General features: G+C 39.0%; 1 protein-coding gene across 4 annotated transcripts; it reads right to left on the bottom strand.

Annotated features, from left to right (window-relative positions):
- Positions 1-1,484: 1,484 nt before the first annotated feature.
- On the bottom strand, positions 1,485-22,652 carry tead3a (TEA domain family member 3 a). Of its 4 annotated transcripts, XM_056384260.1 has the most exons (14): positions 22,442-22,652; positions 15,794-16,035; positions 8,764-8,828; positions 8,500-8,562; positions 8,334-8,396; positions 6,389-6,400; positions 5,891-6,001; positions 5,740-5,783; positions 5,571-5,632; positions 5,349-5,482; positions 5,078-5,248; positions 4,245-4,385; positions 3,937-4,089; positions 1,485-3,378 (listed from the first exon to the last, which is right to left on the bottom strand). In XM_056384260.1, exons 2-14 carry the CDS (start codon positions 15,798-15,800, stop codon positions 3,265-3,267), a joined length of 1,140 nt encoding a protein of 379 aa, XP_056240235.1. In that variant the 5' UTR covers positions 15,801-16,035; positions 22,442-22,652; the 3' UTR covers positions 1,485-3,264. The 4 variants fall into 4 exon arrangements, with proteins under 4 accessions (XP_056240235.1, XP_056240237.1, XP_056240236.1 ...); XM_056384262.1 differs by lacking the exon at positions 8,500-8,562; XM_056384261.1 differs by lacking the exon at positions 8,334-8,396 and having other exon boundaries at positions 22,442-22,651.
- Between the last annotated feature and the right edge of the window lie 526 nt (positions 22,653-23,178).

A 23,178-nucleotide genomic window follows, 5' to 3' on the forward strand; every position in this document is an offset into this window, starting at 1 on the left:
CAAAACACAAGCAAAAGGTCACTTGAATTGCGCATGGTCACCACTGCTTTGCAGCTTGGATGTAGAGAATGTGGACTGCCGCTGGAATGTGTGTGAAGTCAAACCTCTTATCATTTAAACCTTGCCGTGTCCACATTGGAAGGCCGCCAACACGTATGTGATGTGCTGAACATTTTATGATTTTGACAGATCCTGAAAAGGGTTGAGCTTTCAGGTGGAACGTTATCACCTCCGGAGGCTCAAAGAGGAGGTATGCAACTGGATATTTAACTTGCGTTGAAATACATTTGACGTGATCTTGACTGATGAGATAGCAGAAGCTTTGCTGCTGATAAATGTCAACCTCTGCCCTAAAGAAGTAGCATATTAGTGGTATGTATACTATGTAGCCGGTATCATTTGTCCATCACTTTTCTAATAAGTAACTTCTCCCTGCAACGTGGTTACACTCCTTGAATGGTGCACACACTGTATAAAAGCTTATTGTATAGCTTTCTCATTGGAAAATTTTAGCAAATTTCCCCAGTGTGGGACTAAAGGAAAGGAATATTTTATCTTAAAATCACCAAGCACACAATATGAGTAATCTATAGTAACATAAATGTGATACGTGCACTTAACTTACTCAACGTTAACGAATCATAACATCAATAACAGAACTGAAGGAGCTTCTTGGATGACATGAAACATTTTTGAGTATCTCTAACCCTCGAATGAAATGTTTCTTCATAACATTCATAGCACTGTTTGATTTTACATGTACACACCAACATCTGTGCAACCACATGGGTGTTATATAAACGTAAAATGAATAATGTTACGTAACTGAAGGAAAGACATGATTTTCGTGAGAGTGAGTGACAAGTGAAGAGGCACACTGATTGCCTGAGGGCATAATGTATGTGGAAAAGGTGAGGCCTGAATGTGACAGTGCTTTAGATTTTCATATATATGGCACTCAACTGCCAACTGATCATATCCATGCTTACAATGCTGTGATAAAAGTGAGGCAACAGCACCACCTGGCAGACCACATGAGAACTGCAATATCTTTGGTCTAAAACTTTGGAGGGTGAATGGTAAAAACAACAAAGTGAGAGTAATTAAGTTAAAAATCATAGAAGTGGGGTCTTACTGGAGATTTAGGAATTAGGATTTCGGCTGGGTATTTTTTATGATACTTGTGTTCAAATTATACAATACAGGTACAAAAATGACACTTTAATACCTTATGAGTTTTTTCTTGATTTAGATAAATGTCTTTCATTGCATCAGTGTTAAATGTTGTATGCACACACACACAAGTGACTGTACAGGAGCATTGCAAAATTAAAACTATAAATCTAGCAAAATATGTATTAGAAATTCATTTAACTAGGGTATTAACAGTTAAAAGCTTTTTTTTTTTTTTAAGATTTTATTAATGATGATTTCCTCTCTCAAAAAGTTGTCTAATTGTTACTACCAAGACTAAAGACTACATGTTTCTGCAAACACTGTGATTTTATTGGTACAGCATGAAGGCACAGATTTAATTCACTGAGCAGACTTGACCAAAGGAGTGATGAGGCACAGCCAACCAGAGTACACGGACAGGAAAGAAATAATAAAATAAAAACACTTTTGGCCGACCACACAGTGAATATTAAATGAAGATGTTATGTTAAAACTGAGCCAGCTGGCTCTTACTTTCATGATACAAAGTCAAAAGACAAGTCATTACTTTCCACATGGTTAAAAATTATCCTGCCAGGAGAGGGCGTGATAGTGTCAAGTAAGATTTACCATAAAAAATGCTGGTAGCCATGTGTACCAGAAATCCAAAACATTACATAGAACAAAAGAAAAAAAAAAGCAAGTGTCAGTTGGATAGTTTGTTAGTGTTGTCAGGCAAAAATCTACCCCAGTGCACTATGGGTAACCTTAGCGTGGTGTGTACCAGACATCATTTTGCATACATCAAAAAAGAAAAAAAAAAAACTGAAACACCCATCATTTATGATGTTAAGTGTAACACTTCTAGCTGTGCTGGTAAAATACAAAAAAGATCAAAGTTCATCTTTACAAAAACGAGTCTTTTTACCTTGTTTTGGCTTATAAAACAGTACCATTGCAAGTGTAGTGTACACGTCCTATACATCAGTGCTCCTCAGGTTAAGGCTTTATGAACCAAAGCACATTCTTATCCCAACTCACGTGGAGGTAGAAATACTGCAGCAAGCCCACACAGTCAGAGTAAAAACAGTATCGTGTCTATGAACAGTAAAGGTAATTCTTTCATTCAAAAAATGCTGCTGACACCCAAGTGTGAACTGAATCTCAAACTGTCCGTGAACCATTTTGTTGTTTCCAAAGACAAGTGAGTCAAACTTTTCAACACCTCCTTGAGATTTGAGCAAAATCTTTCCCTCCATATCACGTACCACTGGAAACCTTTGAACAAAAACACCAAAAATAATGGCTCTCTTTACACCTTTGACACTGTGTTTCAAATATAAATACGACTTGTATGTCTTTACATGTAGTGCATTATATTTTGAGAAGAGGCACACTCATTCTTTATGTCATATGATCCTTAAAAGTTTTGATTGAACAAACTGAAGATCACAACTCCACTTAAAGCAGTGATAGAAGATACACCATTATAGGCTCATTCAATTCCTACCATACAGAGACAATACAAACTGTAGAAGAAATAGTCATTGTGGCAGAGTTACATTAACACTGATTAAATGATTTGTTTGCCAACCTATATTCAAACTCGTCTCACATCAGTCACACCTATGATGTAAATGCATATGCATGAAAAATTCCTTAGAAATTGATGATTCATTTTAATGCATCACGTGATGGGAAAATATCCCATATTAAACCGAACGTTTTTCTTCTCTTTTATTTGATCTTTTCATCATATTTGTCAGTGAATTAAATTTCTCATTTAAAAAGAAAAGGCTAATGAACTGTGATGTTTTGAGCCTGACATTGAGAGAGTGTGCACAATCAGTTTCACAAGGTGAAACAGTTTTGTGACTTTAGTGTTTTAAGTCATGGGGTGTTGTAGACAGATGTGGACCTAGTTTGCAGCTATGGAAATGCATACACATTAAACAACTAGTGTGACTACAGTGGGACTGTTGGTCTGTTAAAACAAGAGTGCGTTTAGAGTAGAGGAGTGGGGTTTCTGTGTGTTTGAGCTGGAAATAGTGTTTATGCTCTATGCATCAAAAAGTCTGTGGAAAGTCTCTGCATGCACGCAACGTGCTGCTAGTCGTTAACTAGTCGATAAACATGGTACTGCGCTCCATGTTCACTAGTGGATACTTCAAACACAAAGGCGATGCACAGCAGAGTCTCCTGGGTTTCTCTGTTGGACACCACCTAGCAAATGACAAGAAAAGAGGAACATATAGTGGGGGGTAAATAATGACATGACAATGACAATAATATGTGAACAAGCACTAGTCCAGAGACAGAGATGAGGGAAATAGAAATAAAAGAAGTAAAAGAATTTAAAGGAGAGAAGTATCAACTGTAATCTGGTGAGCATTAAGATAAGTTCAAAGACTTCAGGAGAGGGACCTGACCCTCATTAGGGATGGTATTTTAACTTTAAAAAGGAGTTTCAAGGAAAGCTATGGTCAGGTTTTCTCTATCAAAGTTTGGTTTGGTAATCTGAGTGCAGCTGAAACAAATGCATTAGAGACAACAGTTGAGGCTGCGCAGCCTCCCATCTCTCTCCTCTATCAGATTAGACTTCACCAAAAGGCTCTGATCATCATTATAGATGATTTTTACCCCACATGTCCCCTCTTTCAGGAAGTGCCCTGTGGGAGCTGGTATTACATCTCTGCTCCTCAAGGCAAGTTACTAACGATGTTTGTTGTAATGGCAATATAAATAAATAAAGTCAACTCAGCTCAACACACAGACACACACCTGTAGTATGGTGAAGTTCTCCAGTACACTGTTCATCATGTATTTCTCTGGCAGGTGTTTGAGTTTATGGATGAAGTTGATCATGTATTCACACATGGGCGAACGATGGATACGGAACACGTACTTTCCTCCTTCCATATGTGCATATTCTGTCTGGATGGGGAGGATTCCACACACACATGCGTCACAATTAAAACTCATATTGATACTGGCTGATATGACATACTGTGTGTGTGTGTGTGTGTGTGTGTGTGTGTGTGTGTGTGTGTGTGTGTGTGTGATAAAGAATACTGGGTTCATTTTCTCACCTCAACCTTCTCCACCACCTGTTTACCAAAGGAGCAGACCTTTGTTGAGACACTGATGGTGATGTTTTCTGTTCCACTGTACTGGCTGCTCACTCCGTAAAAGGCACCAGAACCCTCCTCAATGTCACTGCTCAGGTCCGCCTGGAACAACCACACATAAAATAAACAGAAAGTTAGAGTGAAAAGAGAAAGAAGAGTAGAGAATAATCAGAAAAAGCCACTACCTCAAGTAAATGTTTGTATTTTCCTGTGATTCTACATGTGTAGGTCAAATGACATGCTTTAAGCAACACAAAAAAAGAACTTAAAGTGTATTTCTTGTTGTTCTTGTTTCTTGCCTATCCAAATTAAATTTTAATAAATACTTCCTACACTTACTACGCTCAGGCTCTTCGGCCTTTCTCTTTTATTTGGTTTTATTTTTCTGTAAAGCACTTTGTAGCTTTCTTAAGAAAAGTGCTAAATAAATAAAAGTATATATTAGTATCATTATTCTTATTGTATTTTTTATTTTTTATTAACAAGCAACTACTTATGAAGAACCTTCCTGTTTAAACCCTTGCTTCAGCATCACCTGAGCTTTGCTTCCCCCATGTGGCGTAGTAGGGTATAGCATCAAACTGTAAAACAGCAATGTAATATACAAATATCTATGATGCAATAGATGGAATAAATCATTGCACCATTCCCAGATGATTCTCTGCCTTATTGTTATAATTTGTCAAATTCGCTGAACATTCACAAACACGCCTCTCTAAATTCCAGGTTATTAAAAAAATAAATAAAATTAAAAAATCTTGTCTCAGTGGGAACTCTAAGTTTTGTGTACTGACCCAGAACTTGACAAGGAAGAATGCATTGTGCGGCCCTTTTTCATACAGCTCCTTCAGGCCTCCTTTCTTCTCAGAGAACTTGTCGTAAATCTGCCTCACATCTATGGACTCCAATACAGGGTCGTTGTAGCTCGGGTTCGATGGGCCAATGTGTACAAAAAGGTGTTTGTACTGTTGGAAGAAAGGAGGAATGGTAAGAAAGACAGGAAAAAGGGAGAGTCAAAATTTTTACATTGTTGACTTTTCATGAAAAATGTCTGGATGTCTGCACCGTCTCTCTGTCTCTCTGGGTCTCCATGAAAGCAGAGTACTCCAGGAGCCGTAGTTTTGCTGAGGCAATGGTTCGGTCTTGCCATACAGGAGCTGCTATAGCTGCAGGGCGAGGGGGTGGGAGGGGCTCATAACCTGCCAAACATTGAAACCAGGAAAACACAGTTAACATGACTATGATCACAGAAATTAGTCAAATCAGTCGGTTTGTGCTCACACTTACTGATAGGTGCAGGGACAGGGGCTGGTAGTGTAGTGTATGGTGGCTGTGCAAAGGGCTTAATGCTGTAAGCAGAAGAGACACTCAAAAATGAGCAACCGTGCGGGCATAATCATAAAACTTTCTCCAATTTTAAACAAACAAAACCAACTAATCTGTCAGTTATACTTACTCCTGAGAATGTCCAGGCTGTCCTGGCACAGGGCCGGGCCAAAACTACACAAAGGAAAGAAGGGAAAGAGGGCAGATAATATTACTCAGACTTTTACCCAGAAGGTAAAAAAAAACAGATGTGTGTGTGCGCCTGTGTGTTTGTGTCTCACTCTGACTGGTGGAGGGAAGGGAGTCTGGGGTTTCATTACACTCGCAGACACAATCTGAGCTGATGAGAGGTTGGCTACTGTCTGCAGTGCCTTGTCTTTGGATACCTGGTCCTGAATAAGAAAGACAAAGTCATACACAATGAAAAAGCCCCATCCTGAAAAAATGTTGGTTATTACAGTGTCAGCAAAACTTCAAGGCCAGTTTAGACAGCGAGCCAGCCAACTTACTTCAACATGATGCAGTAATGAGGGAAGACAGGACAGAGTGCAAAGCAGATACAGGGGGATGCCAAAGCAGGAGGGGCACCACGCTAGCAGGCTAGGAGAGCTAACTGGAGCCATCACCAGTATTTAACTAAAGCCACTAAAAACAAAAGAGTAATGAGCAGATTTTTGAGTCTGGCAGAGGAACTGCACTGTGGACTAGCAGTAATGTGATGCCCACCACAAAGCATTAAGCCTGAAGCAGAAAACTGTAGTTGTATAACCAAAACTTACCAAGTTCATGGCCTATGGCAGAAAAGACACGGTATTAATTAACTTCAGTACATTCAAAATGAAAGCAGGTCACAGAATCACTGTTAGGCAATAATGGAAAACACCTTGCTCACTAGACATAACTGCTAGAAGTGACTAAGCTACAAACATACCTCATCCCACACAGCTAAGCTCAAACACATTCATCTAACATTAACAGTACAAGCTACATCCTATTAATCTGTGCCGTCTTAAAGCTGAGTGCTGACATTCATACCAGGAAATATACCGACCTGGAAATCTCCAAATGTTTATTAGAGAGCAGCAAATTAAATGCCTTTGGTGCAAAATGATGTCACAAACAGCCTTTATTACAGGGTACGGTAAAACCACAAGAAAAGTGCTAAAACAGAAAAGATATAAAGAACTGAGGGAAATGTTCAAGAGCGAGAACGTGGAGATCAGAAGTGTATCAAAGGAGAAAACTGAAATTCACGGATGAGGAGCTCATTAAAAGCTCCTTGCTTGTTTGTGTGTATGTAGGTCTTCATGTGCATTACTACAGCCATGTACATGCTTAGGTCAACCATGCCAGCTACTGATTCTCATGCAATTCCAAGGCCACAAACCTCTTGAACTCTGTAAACAAATCAACATTATTGCCATGCATTCTAACATAAACGACAAATAATGATACACAAACACACAGTCAGAAAACCTGGCTTCTATACTGAGCAACGCCACACGACTTCAAATAACAACAGAAAGCAAATGAATGAGACCTTTAAAGCACATAAGCAACCAAAGAAAATGTCTGATGATATAACGAGTTTGCAAGGCCTGAGGCTGCCACGCCACATTCCCGCACCTATTAAATAACATTATCTCAGTAACGATATTACAATCATGTACCTAAGTCTTGGTAAGCTGGGTTTTTACTTCTCCATCAAGGTGTTCCAGTGGTCCTGTCTTAGATGTTAATATAGGAACTGTGGCATCACCACACCATTACATGGATATGTCATGCATTTAGGGATGGGGTCCAATAGCCGGATCCATTTCCAATCCAGATTTGTTAAGCTCTGACGCTATTGAATCTCATATCTAATAATTAATAGCATAGCAAACATATAATGCCAGGCAGCCATTTAAAAAGACAGACATGGCCAGTGGCAGATTCAATCAGCTGTAGATAATTAACATTAAATCCTTCTTGCTAAGATGAAAAGTTTGGCTGTTCTCTGTTTAATGTGCGCTCTGCAGCTGGTGTCTGTACTCAGCCAAAGATTGTTTGTGAAAAAACACATCACTCTGTAATATCCCTGCACCAGGTGTTCCTGTAGTTCAGAGAAATAATCTACTTTAACCTAAGCAACGTATTGGTTCTAAATCGGGACCTTCAGTACTTGAAGAAAGTAGCTGTTGAAGTACAGTAGGTTACAGCAGGTAATCGACCATCTCATTTTCAAATTGTAGGTACAGATTGTGAAAACTGTGGTGTTTCTGCCTTCTCAGCCAAGAAAATGTGATTAAACATCTTTGAGTTGCAGTTATTTTAGCCCTTAGTTAAAAATACTGAAAAGGTAAACCTCATAAGATTCCTGTGTTTGAAAGGATTCAGTTAACTGGATTCAATACTGGATTTGAATTTGATAAAATGTCATTGATGCATTATCATGTAAATTTGTCTACAAATAATAAAAAGTTTTTTTACTCAAATAGGAGAAATCGTTCAACTAGACTAATCTGAGCAGTTAAAGTGCTTGTGGCGTCCACATACCCCAGGAGGTGCAGGTCAACTATGGCAGGACCTACAAGGCAGGTGATGTAACACCCTGACAGAGAAGTATGAACCTGCCATAAGGTCTGACAATAGACATCTCTGCAGGTTCGGTGGGTTAAGTTGGATCTGGGGACACATGCAGAGCGAAGCAGCTAGCATGGCAAAGGCAGTGAGCATGTGTACCTTCAGCTTAGACTGAATTTCACGAGACTTTCTCTTGGCCAAGACTTGCAGGTGACTAGAGACCTGAAGAAAGACAGGATAAAAGGAAAAAGAAAGGAAAAGAAAAGGAAAAGAAGTGGGGATGTAACTACAGAGAGAAGGGAGAGTTGACTCAGCGGGCACCCACCTTGATGCTCGCCTGGTATTCTCGTACCCTCTTACGTGCCAGAACCTGAATGTGACTAGACACCTAGACACACAGGATGATTTTTTTGCAATTTTAAACAACCACAGTCCATTGATAATCACTTTCACAAGGTGCATGAGTAATTTACAGCAAAATACAATTTAAAAAAAAACTAACAACAGGAGCTATAGGAGCTGCACCTGGCAAATCCCATTATATTAAACACGTGTAAATACTGAAGTCCTCAATAACATCTTTGCATACCTGTTTGCGCGTGCGTGTCTTCCCTGTTCGCAGCTTGATATACCGAGCTATCAGCTCATTTCGACCTGGAATTGGGAAAGTAAAGGATGAGATCAGACAGGAGCATTTAAACACAAACATATTTTCTGCCATTATAATGGGGCTGGTACAACCTGCAAGGATCGGTGATCCATTTTAATAAGTTTGCTTTATTCACCCAATATACCATATTTTGGCCTTTATGTACCTCAGTGGCCGAGCGAACCAGGCCTTTATTTGGGATTGGCTTTTATTTCTCATTCCCCCAGGTCCTCCTTTAGTATAAACTCAATAACTTCCTCCATGTTTTCCTGTCGTCTCAATACCCTCAGTATAATGTCCATTTCCACAGCACCAATTCCATCAGTCATGTCAGGTGTTCCACTTAACGCTTTTCCTCAAAAGTAACAATGAATGAAACTGTACACTCTCCATGTGATTTTCACATTAAAGGTCTAGTATCACTTCCTTTATAAGTAGGCTTTTAATCTGGAAAACAAAAAATAAAGGATCAGGGAGTGTGGAATTTTGTTGACAGTAACTTAACATCCTTCAGGAGTACATAGAATTAATTCAAGTTTGAAAATGTTATTTCTGTTCAAAAAGACAAACTCAGAGCAGCAGAGTGGTGAGCATGAAATAACTGTTGTTGTACTAATGAATTAGTGCTGTGTTACATTATACTGAATTTCTCATGTAGTCGTAGTAGGCTGAAGACCATCCTTTATTTGTTCATGCCGGCCTTGCCCGAGGCCATTATTTGAATACGAGCTTTTATATGAGAATTTATGGTAGTCAGCAGACACGCTGTACGTTGGGTGAGGAGACAGAGGTTCAACATTTTCCTAAAGAACACTGAAACCGAATATGGCTTCTACTCAAATCTTACTAACCACTCAGTTACCTCCCTGTTACAGCCTACCGTCAGTATGCACATTATAGTGCACCTAGTTAGTATCAAATGGTCACACTTTTTCTGGCCCCCTTTTGTTGGCAAAAACCGCCAACAGTCTTGCGGCGTGTCGGCCCCATAATTTATATGATTACCTAAAACTGGACCGAATCGTTGTTCAAAAACGTAATTGTGCAATTTTCTGGAGAAATGACCTCAGAGTAAGTTGTAACCACTCCTTCAACAGAAAATGATAGCCAAACTTTTATACAAAATTTAATAATGCTCGATTCTGATGTAGGACACTATTCACTGGTATACATCCAGAGCCAATCAAATGAATGTCCAAGGGTCCTGCCTTAGTTTTTCCCTGTGGTACATTCACAAATGAGGCCCACATGCTTTTAATTACACCACTCTCATATAACTACTGGTGCAACCAAGCTCATTTGTTCATTGAACCTAAAAGAGAGTGATGACAAGTGCTGTAATACTTTAACATGAAGCCAAACTTAATCAGAGCTTGATCTCAAATCTACTACAACAGCACAATACACAGCAGACCAGACAGTCTCTATTTTGGTGTTAATCTCCTTAAGTACAATCATAACAAACCTGGCAAGACCACGAGCCCTTCATGTTTTTCAGCCAAGGGGGTCACATTGACATTGAGGATTTAGAACTCGTCACATGTATGTTTAGGTTGCACTGGATTTGCAGTTCAAGCTTCAGTGTGAAGCAAAAAGAACAAAAAAAAGAAAAAGACGAAGATGATGAAGATACTTTTTCCATCCTCAGAATGCTTTTGAAATGAAGCCAGGAAAATATGAAATTTTAATGTGATTGTACTTAGTATTAGTGTCTATAACACTAACGCACACACACTTACATGGACTGTCAAGCTCTCAATTACGTGGCTGTATGATATTCTCATTAAGGACAGCCTGTGTTAATTTCAAGTCAGATTTGGTCTTGCTTGCTGGCTGAGCTCCTAGGCAAACAGATGGACAACTGATGGGAATGGAGGGGGAAAAAAAGAGAGGCGAGATCATCATATAGTTAACAGACTTCCAAAATGTGGTCACTGGAGACTGCGTGGTCAGCTCTTTCTTTCTCTGCCTCCCCTGGCTCCAAACCACACCTGATGACCCGTGTGTCTCTAATCGTAACCGGTGAGTAACTTTTGATTCACTCTGCTGTAAATGTCACAAAACCTAAAGAGGAGTTAAAGATAAAAGGTGATTAAATGAAACCTGACATACTGATTCCACTGCTGTAATTAATTATTCACATATACACGTGAACTAACATCATCGACATCACCATCCTGCTTTCTGGGAAGTGGTGCGATGCTGTCGGGACTTAGGTCACATCAGGCTGAGTCACATCAGCTTTGTGAAGTTACCAGAACACAGAATTCCCCAAAATCAACAAAAGGGGCTGACTCAGACACAGCAGTCTGCTCCAATTCCCAAAACAGGACACATGCACTTTCCTGCAGCCTACCACTACACCACAAAAGGCCAAATGATTTTTCATCAGCACTCGAAACATTTGCTGTGCATCATCTAATTTACACCATAACATGAGAACAGATCAGTAAGATAGGAAGAAGGCAAACATGGAATTACATTGCAGGTAAAAAATTCAAAAACTCATGTAATTTCATGTACGTTTATCTGTTTCTCTCCTCGACTACCACATAGATGAAGCTTTTGCCCATTTGCTTCCTTGTTGAAAGTAGAGATGAGATTTTCCTTAAAAAGGAGAGAGAAAAAGAAAGACAGAGGACAATGCAGAGCAGGCCAGTGAAAAAAATAAACAAACTCCAATTTATCTTTATTTGGTCATTATTTTAAAGGGGTTATATATACATAAATCCTAATATTTTATTAGTGACAAATATTTCATTTAGAAGCAGTGGAGTCTGATCTTCTCTCAGAAGGGTGAGCAGAGCCCATGCCAAATATGTATTTTTCAAAAGAATGAGCCTGTTTTTGTCCCAATTCGTATAAGTTCTGTCTGTAAATGGGCTGGGACTATCTCAAAAGAAAAGAAACTCAACTACATCCCCAAAGGTCTTAGTCTTAGGTTTTGCTCATCAAAGCCTCTATTTATCAAAAAGCTAGAAATAAAATTACTGACCTAAGTGGAGATTTACTCTTATGCAAACACAAGAATAAAACCTACTCAGCAAATTTCTTTGGACTTGACTGAAAAATGCTATTAAATCTAAGAGAGCTCTAAAGGTTCAGAGTAGATCGTAGATGGCTGCAGTACAGACATAGAGGTGAGCAATATGTATGATTCAGAACAGCTTTGTTTTTGTTTGTATCCATTACAAACAATGTACCATTATTACATCCCTATTTGTGTATTTATATATCAGAAATATATTAGATTTCATTTTTGTGCCAGGAAAAATTCACTCAGTAAAAGGCCAGGATTGTTTGACTGAACAGTAAAGCAGATGTGGGGTAAATCCTTCTTCTTCGTCTCTGATTAGGTCTTCCTGCTCAGAGTTTTCATGTGTTGTCTACAACATGACATGACTTGACTCTTATACTTTGCTGCGAGTAGCATTAAGTTGTTTGATAAATCTGTGTTATTTTTCACACTGAGGTAGAATTTTTTTCAGTCCTCAGTTGTAGTTTTGTAAAGAACTATTCAGAGCAGTTCTCACAGGTAAGTAAATATTGGCCCTGATAAGGTGTCATTTAAAAGAGGTGGGCACGTTAAGAAAATCTATGAAGTTTACTGCTATCCACCAAAATAGGCTTGTAAAAAATATGACCGTCCTGAAGCTTGAAGTTTTTTGGACAGTGTCATTCCGACTGGTCATTTTTGAGGGACAAAAAAGGCATATTTGCCCCTCATCCATCTCCCACCACATATGTATGACTGGAAAAAAAAATGCTTGCATCATTTACAATTTAATTAAATCACACATAACAACACCACAAAGTCCTGAGACAGAAATGACCATAGTGTTAAAACAAACCCTCTCTGACACAGTCTCAGTGGAATCTTACCAATTTGTTGAAGGAGTTTATACATGTTGATTAAACTGTGTCCTTGTTTTAACCAGTGTTACTAAAATATTATCATTAAAACAAGTAGCCTTTGTTTTATGTGTGTCAACCTGTGAATGCAAGAGCAAGTGATCCGTCTGCTGATCATCCTAATTTGGGAACACATGCTTGAAACCATAATCCAGGGTGACATCATGCTAGTAACATATGACCGAGAGAAAAGACAGCACTCAGACTGGGTTTAATGCTGCGTGGCCTAGTTAAAGTGGGGAGGGTAGATTAAAGCTAAATCATGTGTTGAGGTAAATCTCATATACACAAGTAATAGTGATGCACGGCTCTGCTCTGACGTCATCCAAATCCACATGGATGCATGAATAATCCAACCGCCACCCACCTGACAAAATTATTTTCCACGATTTAGAGCGATGTAGACCCGCACCACGATCACACATTACCATTATTTCTCAGTTGGATATCACACATGATGATATGGTAACACATCACGCTGAAGTACGCTGGTTTTAAAGAAACAATCATTTCCATTTTTGGTAAAGTGAAAATGGCAACAGGTATTTCCATAACAGCCTGAACACAGACTGACATTTTTAAACTATTCAAACTAAAATTCTGAATGTCACTGTTACTTCCCGAAAACAAAAGCTGATCGAAATAAATAAAAAAAATCATAACGAGTTCAGCAGAGTCTAATGTGTGCCTGATGAAAAATGAAACTTTAAATGGGTTAACCTTTTAGAGAATGCAAGAATGAAAGTAATATCTTCCTCATATATTAGTATAGTCTGGGATTTTGTTTATTGTACAATCCTATATATAGTTTAAATGTTGTCTTTTCCTGGTTTTGCTGCATGAAGTGATATATATTTCTGAAGTTGACTGTTCCTGCTAAGTGAAATCAGCTCTAACTGCTTGACTGCGATACCCATATTTATCCACATGAGCCACTTGTAGACACGCACTATAATCCATTAACTCACTGCCAACTCTTTGAGTTTGCTTCATGTTTGAGAAGGACTTCCATTCATTCATCTGTAAAAGATGCTCTGGCAAACTGCCAATAACATTTCTGTAACATCTGCCACCTGGATAAAAGCAGTTACCCTACTAAAGGGCACATACAAGATAAAAAGGTACATGTATAGTATACAGTAATTCAAATATTAATATGGATGTCTGTACTCGGCTTGATAAACCTTGACTTCTTGGTAGATTTTATGATGTAGGCTGTGATTAATTAATGAAACAAATAGTTTCATTCTTTCATGCTGTTTTTCCATTCATTTTAATTGTATGAGATGTGAAATACAATTTTTTATTCATTCATAAAATAAAACTAATGATTTACACATTTTCACAAAAATGGCAAAAAAATCAAAAACAAAAAAGGGTTATTCAAAGTTTCTCACAATACTGTGCGAAGAGACAGTGACTCAAAAGTTTGGGGGTGTTGTCTTACATACTGGTTTGGAAAAGAGAAACTGGTGGGTTAACAGGAGCACGGGTATTATGTTCTAAGTGTGAGTGTCGCTTTCCAATGAGTGAATGTGTGTACCAGTGGGACTATCCTTGTGTATTAGGAGGGAAGTGGGGGTGGTCAACACAGTGAGCCCACATTTCCACAAAAGGAGAAAATGCCGCAATGCTGAAACAAACTTTCCCTTTCTGTCGCATGGGATCACATATCCCGTTTCCCTCACAACAGACGCTCACACATACGCAAATACATGACACAGACCGCTGCAGGCAGGAATGCCAACTCTCAGCCAAAAAAAAAAAAAAAAAAATGCTAGGAATGTTGGGCGCTAGCCAAGGCCTTCAATAAGCTAGGAAGAAGTGGTCAAAATATATCAAAGCTCTACTCAAAGACAGCATCCTGTAAAGATCCCACTAAAAACAAACAAAGGTCACATTGCATGAGTGCATGCACTACAGTGCTGGTTATGCATTCCCATTGACCAATATGAAACAGTCAGTTGGCAATTACTAAGCAATTAAGCAACGTCTGCATATGTTAATCCTAACCTGACCTGAAATGTCAACCTGTTCTATCTATTGACCCCAGTGTGTGATCCCTCTCCCTCTGTCACTGCTGGCTGCCCTTTGACCTTTCCCCAAATTCCTGAAAGCAGATCACCTAGGTACAAAGAGCTCTTTACAAGAAGCATCAATAAGCCACTAGCTTCCAAAGTGCACGCAGGAGATCACTACAGGCCTTTGTGGTGGTTCCTTGGAGAGCCAAACAACATCAGGAATAAAGTTTCACTTTTATATCATTCTGCAAAATTTAAAGTTGATGAGTGTTTACAGATGGGATATAGGACTTTTTGTAATTTTGGCCATGATACTTATAAGTTATGTTTAATAAGCAGCGTCACTGTACATCTTGTTGAAACTTGGAACTTCACCTATCAAATGAACCTCATACAGGTTTAAAGTATAAAAAAAAAATCTTTATTTAAATTATCATTATTCGCAGCACTACATCGTTTAAAATTCACTGTCTCATCCCTATTGTATGTGTAAACTATGTTTTGTTTACAATGGTAAGTGGCTTTATGTCCTGTAGATTTCCTTACAAACATAATTGCCTAATAAAACACCTACAATTGTGGTATATGTTGTTATTTCAGCAAGCAGGTTATTCCTGCAAACTGAACTGAAAATTATTTGGGATATTCTGCCCTATAGATGTAGTTATAAAGCTGTGTCTACAAGAGACCCTGTGCCCACAATTTGTACAGTGAACTCTGAATTACTAATATGACTATATATAGAAATATTTTCTTAAAATTCTGCCATTGTGAGAGAATGATCTAAAATATTTGTGTTTGTTGTTCTGTGATGGACAATGTTTGATCAAAGCCCTTTAAAAAACGAGTGAGTGATATTATCTCCATGTGTTCTGTTATTTTGAGTGTAAAGAACCTCAACAGGCATTTAACACATATGGACTTCAATTTTGGCCTTTGGATTAGATATGAAAGAACAAGACTAGATGCCGGAAGAGATAATAGGATGGTTGGATGACAACCAATATGTTGGGACAGAAATAGGTTGTGTTCCTCACCATACATCTTCCCTTCATCTGAAAGTATGATCTTCCTCCTGCCGCAGGGAGGGTAGATGGCCAGAGCTTCCTGAAAGCTCTGCTCAATGTCTGGACTCCACACTCCCTCAGGGTCGCCGTCCAATCCACGGTCTGCCCCATCGCCCAGTCCCTCTCCATTGCCACCCTCCTCCTGCGCCCCGTCAGGGCTGCCACGGCAACTCCACTCCGACGCAATGATGACGGCTCCAACCACAACACACCTTGAACACACAGGACAAAACTTTTCTAATAATTCTGTGGTGCTGTCAAACATTTTAGAGAGACATGCAACAACAGGTCGTGTATTTGATTTTTATATGACGACCATATGTCTCATTATATAATTATTTGCTTGGTGATTATTACTTGAAAGTAATAAATAATATGTTAAAAGAAAATAAGTGATAATCATCAATGTAAATTCCAAGCATCAACTAAAATAGAAATAAAGCTGTTATTTGCCTTCTTGTTCTGAACCCATGTTTCAAGACAGGCTTTCTTCCATATTAAAAAAGCATTAGACCAAAATATCTACTACAATGTGAGAGCAGAGCAGTATTTGTTTTGATAGTTGATGAATTTAGACAAAAAGGCATCGCAATCAGCAAGGTCAAAGAAATTAATGCAGCTGTCACCTGGGTGTTTTGAAAACACAGCCCAGCTTTAAATCATCTATTGAAGCAGCATATACAAACCCTAAAGTGTATAGTCTGTGAACTGGTAATAATAAACGAAAGGCTTTGAGGTTTGAGAAATTTGCTTTTTACTTAAACCCGCCAACTGCTGGAATTCACCAATACACACCACTACCAACAATAACGGGAAATAGAAATCTATTTTGTTTCATAAATTTGTTAAAATATCAATCGGATTCGTGAAAAACCCTTTTTGTTATCCATATGAAAATGTCAGTCTTAAACCAAACCTCTTAACTGACTGGACATCTTCTAAAATATATTATTCTGGAATGTGAGAACTGGAGAACTGGGCTCTGAGCAGAACAGAACATGGGAGGATGTTAAACCAGAGTTGAATGTGTACAAGTGAGGGACAAGATTAACGCTGCAGTGCAGTAGGAGACCTTGAAGTAAGTACTAAGTACAAAATCTGTTCAATAAGGCAAAGTGCAAGGAGATCAGGTAAATAAGTGTTTCAAAAGTGTATAGTGAGTGCTAGTTAGACATATTAGGGAGTTAGTGGTGTTGGGAGATGAGGTGCTCTAGGAAGAGATGACTTCAAGAGACTCTTGAAGATAGAGATGGACGCCTCTGCTCTGATAGCATTTGGTTGCTTGTTCCACTATTGGGGAACCACAAACCAGAACACTCTGGACTTCGGTTGCCAGATGACATTCTTTGGAGGAACACAATCTGAGAGGGAGCATAAGCCTGTATGATTGTATCAGAGCTAGAGATGTTCCAATACTATTTTTTCCTTCCCGCTAACGATTCCGATTCTGAATTTGCATATCAGTCAGTACTAAGTACTGATCCGATGCCATTGTGTTAAAAAAAACTCTTTAGCAGCTGTTCTAGCCCTGTATGGATGTGATATGATTACTGCCATTGTAGTATGGCATGGCTTAGTAAACCCTTCATTGGAGGCATTTCAGATACTAGTATCGGAAGAACTCTAACACATGGACTGAAGTTACAAAATATGGTTTGATTTAAAACTAGAAGAAAAAAATCATGGCAAAGTATTAGAGGCTGGAGAGGGGGACAAGCGGTAAAATGTTAGAACTGGCTTTGATGTTGACGACGCCCACTAGGGGGTTGGGCAAAGTGACAATGTGTCCTACGTGACTAAACCTAAATTTGTCAACCTTCAGAGATTTTGCCATGCCACATACACCAGGGTAATGATCATTTTAATATCTCTGGGTGGATAAGGCAATTCTGGGTATTAATATTGCAAACCAATGAGCAGCACAGGTTTATGGCAATATTGTATTTTTATGATATTTGCACCAATGTGATGAAGAACTTTGATTTATTAGCTATTTAGTTTACTGGATGAGCTAAAGCCAAACACCTGTGTCTGGGTGTTTTCTTATCACCAGCTTCTCTCAACTGATTAATGTTAAAATATACTATCTATCAAAATCATGACATAAAATAGCATATACTGTGAAAGAGAGCGTTATATCTATATCCCTGATTCCTAACTCTGTGGTGAGAACAACCAACAACTCCATTCCATCTGAAGATGGTGGTATGTAGTAGATGTTCAAAAAATTGTCAATTAATGTGTTTATCTATTAGTCAGTCAATTGGCAGCTACTCTACTAATCAATAAGTAGTTTCAATCATTTTTCAAGCTAAAATTGCCAAGCACTCTCTGTCTCCGCTTGCTCAAATGTGATGATGTTTCTTTCTCATATATATATATATATAGCAGCAAATTGAATATCTTTGGGTTTTGGATTGATAGTTGGATAAAACACAGAATCTGATACTGCTACCCTGGTTGAGGGAAATTATACAAGGAAATTTTCACTATCTTCGAAAAAATTATCTGTAGATTTATCAATGAAGAAAATAATTGTTACTCGCAGCCCTCGTTTGTAACCACGCAAAGGAAATGAATCAAACTTTACACATTCAATATTACGGGCGTTATGTTGATCACAGGTTTAGAAACAGGCATTACTTCTATCACTATTAACAGTGGAGACCAACATTTTTCAGAAACAAAAGAACATCACTGAATCCCACTAATGTGCTTATTTGTATATGCTCACCAATTAACAAACAAAAACAAATCTGTGAGTTATATGAAGGAGGACCAATGACAGGCATTTCATTAAAATCCAGAGTGGCCCTGAACTTTGTTTTACTAATCTACATCACATGGATTCTGATTCATAGACGGGACCGGGATTAACTTTGGGGCTGTTGAGAATGGTGACAGATTTCTTGGACTCCAAATGTCTCCACACTTAACCAAGAGCGAGATCAGATTCATCTGAAGTTGTTTACAGCTTCCATGAGTACAGGGTATATTAATAGCCCTGGCATCCAGGGTTAAAGACCTGACAAACAAAATGGAAAAACATTAAGAGGTTGTAAATTTATAAAGACACTGGCCAAGGTCAATGAAGGCACTTCCATTTGGTCTAGCTATTAAGGTTACACCAGCAGATGGAAGATGATAGATGACAAATTGACTATAGTTAGGGATGGTGAGACTGGTTAATCATTTTCCCTAGCTAAGTGTCCTAGAGAAAAAAGCTCAAAAGGCAACCATCGAGCCATATGAACTTCCCAGAAGCCCGCAACCTTGCCTGCCTAGGCCACATGAGGAAATTACACATTCTTTTGCTATTGTTGAAGATGCTCCAAGTCTCCTCAAAGACAGGCACACATATGCAACATGAGTGCTGCTTGGTGTGTAATGTTTTCCAGAGTGTGGCTAACATGGTCCCGGCCACAGGAGAACCACAGAGGATCAGTGTGGTCACTGAGCTTCCCCTGCTGTGGTGGGCTTATTGGACACACTCTGCACAGGGCCTTCCCAGTTTCAATCACTGCTGACGGGACTGTGCTGTTGCCATAGAGATTAGACGGGCCCTGGTGAGATGGTTAGGAAAGAGCAAAGCCTAAAAGAACATTTTGATATTCAAGGGGAGGAGATGTGTCAGCCTTCAAAGCACTGTGTGGGAAGTCAGCAACTCAGAAGATGTTGTCTGTGGGGCTGCCGTGATTAGACACCGTAATCAACGACATTGACATAAATATTTTAAATCACATCATTTCCCATACATTGATTTTTTGTGGCAGCCAGCCATTATATCAACATTAACCACCACAAATGCATATTCTATTTTATCATTTATGGTTGTGCTGCTTCTCTGCATGCTCCACACACACACACACACACACACACACACACACACACACACACACACACACACACACACACACACACACACACACACACACACACACACACACACACACACACACACACGGAGCAAACAGCAAAGCAGAGAGGCTGCAGTGGAAGCAGAACCAGGTGAAGTAAAGATAACTCAAGGATTATTCGAGCTGACAACTATTACTGTACTTTATGTTACTGTAAGTGCAATATAAAGTAAAAGGCCAATAAGTACTTTATGAAACCACCTGTTCAACACGCACCTAGAAAAGTTACATTTTCAACTGTTACACAACCACAGTGCGCTGGTTAAGCTAATAGCGAATTGTTAGGAAGAATCTTAAACGAAAGCTGTCTGTATGTGGTCTGACTGATTATCTTAGTTTTCCACAAATCTTAAAAGCTGACAAACTGTTGTAAACGGAGCTACTGGCTGAGACAAACCAGCTCCTCCTCTCTCTACTGGCCGAACCTGCAGGAAGTGAATTCCACCAACAGCAGAGGGAGGAGGACAGAAGGCAGGAGGAAGGACTGATACTGACTGATGTCTGTTTTCTTCATTCTATCTAAACTTCACCCAGTGTTTTGATGTTAGATATATTATTTATTTTGCTGACATTTTAGATTTGTTTCCTGTGAGTGATTGAGTTTATAAATCAATTCTAATCCTGTACTGAATTTATTTATTTTTTTTTTTTTCTTTTAAATGATAATCCAGAAAAAAAAAAAAAAAAAAAGGATATGGATAAGATAAAGATGAAATCTACTCAGCTGGTTAATGGCTTGGCCCTGACTTTGGGAGGATGATCAAATCACAGTTCAAATCCCTTCATTAACAGTCAAGCGTTATTTTGTGATTATCATGTTTTAATGGGGCTCAGTGCAATCACTCACATAAATGTGAAGGATTACTTCATTTGTAAGTGTTGTCTATTCATTATAAGGGAGAGCTGTTTAATATATTTTGTCATTGTACCTGCTGAATACTCACAAAGTCATAAAGCTTCCTTCTACCTTAGGGGGAGGTACTAGATACTTTCGCCTCTTCAGCCCTCTAAACAGCTCAAACACTCTAAGATGGAAATACTCCAATTTGGGTGGACAACTCGAAGCTCATGTCCACCCAAGAGGTGCAATGATTAGTCAATTATTGATGAGTCAATCAATGGAGAATGAATAGAGAACTATTTCTATAATCAAATAATCGGTTTAGTCATTGTTTAAGCAAAGAAATGCCAATGCTGTTTCTCAAATGTAAGGATTTGATGCTTTCCTTTGTCCTACACGATAGTAAGCTGAATATTATTGGATTTTAGACAGTTGGTCAGACAAAACAAAAAATATGAACATGTCGCCTTTGTTTGTGGGAAATCATAATATTTTTCTTTACTATTTTCTAGCATTTCATAGACAAATCAATTAATCAGATAAAAACTATTAGTCGCTTATGAAAATAATAATAAGTTGCAAACCTAGTTTGCACCAAGAGCCATAATCTGGAATGATGGGTCATACTGTAGGTATTTGCTTGTATATTAGGGTGTTACAAGCCAAAAACATTGTAGAATTGTTCAATGTACTGGACTAAATTGCATTGTATGGGTGTTCCCAATAACGTGGCCGGGAAGTGCATATCAAGGCTGAGTGTAAGGTTACTGCTGGGCAATTTGGTTAGGGTTTGGGAAATCATGAGTTGCATGAACTGAGGCGTCACAGTCACAGCTTTGTCATTGAGGAGACTTATGGTAAATGTTAAAGTTAGTACATAATTCACTTAAGTCAGATGCGGCTGTGCCATTTTCAACATAGCCCCCAGTGGCCAAAAGGTCAGGTGTTTAGTGCAGTGAGGAGTCGGTAAAGCTTTGAGCTAAATAAAGGTATGAGCTCAGCAAACACTGACAAGACACATGCACTGCCTTCTGCTCCAATGAGGACAGCAGTGACACTGTGATTAACCAAGCTTGATTTCATCACGGTACTTTCAGATTTCACCCTGCATTTGAATACTACTACCGTCACTGAAGAGCGCTGTAGATTTCGGACCGCAAAGCTAGAAAGCGCTAAGCACTTACATTAACTTAACGTGGACATAAAGGTCGCGTCTCGGAGTAATTGTGTTTTGGAGGGGGAACAAAGGTGTTGTTTATTCATTCCTTCTCTGACCTCTGTTGAACCCGTAAAACCAGTCTCACATGCTGGTGAAACTTTCACAATATCAAGAAATGAATCCCATCTGCTAGCACGTAGAGGGAAAAATGAAATCACATTCAACGGTTGGGAGTCGTTTAGCCAACTGTGAGTTGGCAAAATCTTTCCTTTGATCCCCGGTGGAAACAAAATCTTCCATCTAACTGGGCCTGTAGTTGTGAAAACTCTTTACAAAGACTTTGAAGTGTAAGGAGAAATGCTATTTTCCGTCCTTTGGCGGATATGTTACAGACAGGTCAGCGCTAACACACTCGAGCTGACATGCTAGTTGGTTAGCTTGCGGGCTAATAATACCTAAGAAAAACTCCAAAGTAAGTCCGAGAGACGCCGATAAAGTCACTTCAATTACAGCACGAGTGACTGAGTAAATAAAAGAGGAACTCCCCGCTAAACACACGAGGCTCTGATTCAGCAAAGCGGCAGCGGGAAAATGCGAAATATGTCAAAAATCCCAAAACTTCGAGCGCACACGAAGCGAAGCAGCTGCTGCAGCATGAAAGTTGCTGCACACAACAAAGAACTATCTGAGAGCGCACTCACCTTACAACGGCTTTCCTGCCCTGCTCTTACAGGCACACACTCCTCTCCTTATGCTTTTGTTTCTACGGCGGCTTTTCTTTCTGAATCGTGAGTATTTCCTTGGCAAAATTGATCGTGTTTGACACAAAAAAAGGCGGAATGCCAAGTATGAGTTTGGTATGAAATCAACGCGCGGAGGAAAACGTACAGAGGCGTGGCGTCGAAACGAGCACAAGCAAAAGTTTTGTGGGTCCCAACACAAACTCCTCCCATGACATCAGACTCCTAGTGGGAGAGGAGAGGGGCAGGGGAAAGGTGCTAATATTGATGTAATTGTTATCTTAAAAACATATAGACTAGATAATTTGTCTTTAGAGTTTAGATTATTTATGCTCATGCATATTGATCCTGAAGGATTTTTAAGTCTGTCTTGAAACAATGGTCAGGTGCCCATATGAACACTGCAACAGGAATCCTGTTCACACTGATCCCATCCTAATACACTCTTAAAATCCACAGGCTTCGCTCTGTGTAAAAGTAAATTTCTCAGTTTACATGAAGTTAGTCTGAATTAGACAAATCAAACTGATCTTTTCCTACGTGACAGTCCCTTTTAGTACAGATTCCCCCCTTTGTTAAACATATTCACTGATAGTGTCTCTGCGGTGAAAGAAGTAAGTAAAAGTAGCTGCTCACTAAGCAGAAACACTCCTATCAGGGTGTTATTAACAGTATATTATCAATATATTATTAATACT

This window comes from Seriola aureovittata, chromosome 9 (assembly GCF_021018895.1).
Source record: "Seriola aureovittata isolate HTS-2021-v1 ecotype China chromosome 9, ASM2101889v1, whole genome shotgun sequence".
Classification (NCBI taxonomy): Eukaryota; Metazoa; Chordata; class Actinopteri; order Carangiformes; family Carangidae; genus Seriola; species Seriola aureovittata.

Bases quoted from the DNA above. Each gene is read 5' to 3' on its own strand.
- tead3a (XM_056384260.1), bottom strand. The intron at 5,784-5,890 runs GTGAGACACAAA...TCCTTTGTGTAG, and splicing joins CCTTCCCTCCACCAGTCAGA to TTTTGGCCCGGCCCTGTGCC. The intron at 5,633-5,739 runs GTAAGTATAACT...TTCTGCTTACAG, and splicing joins CAGCCTGGACATTCTCAGGA to CATTAAGCCCTTTGCACAGC.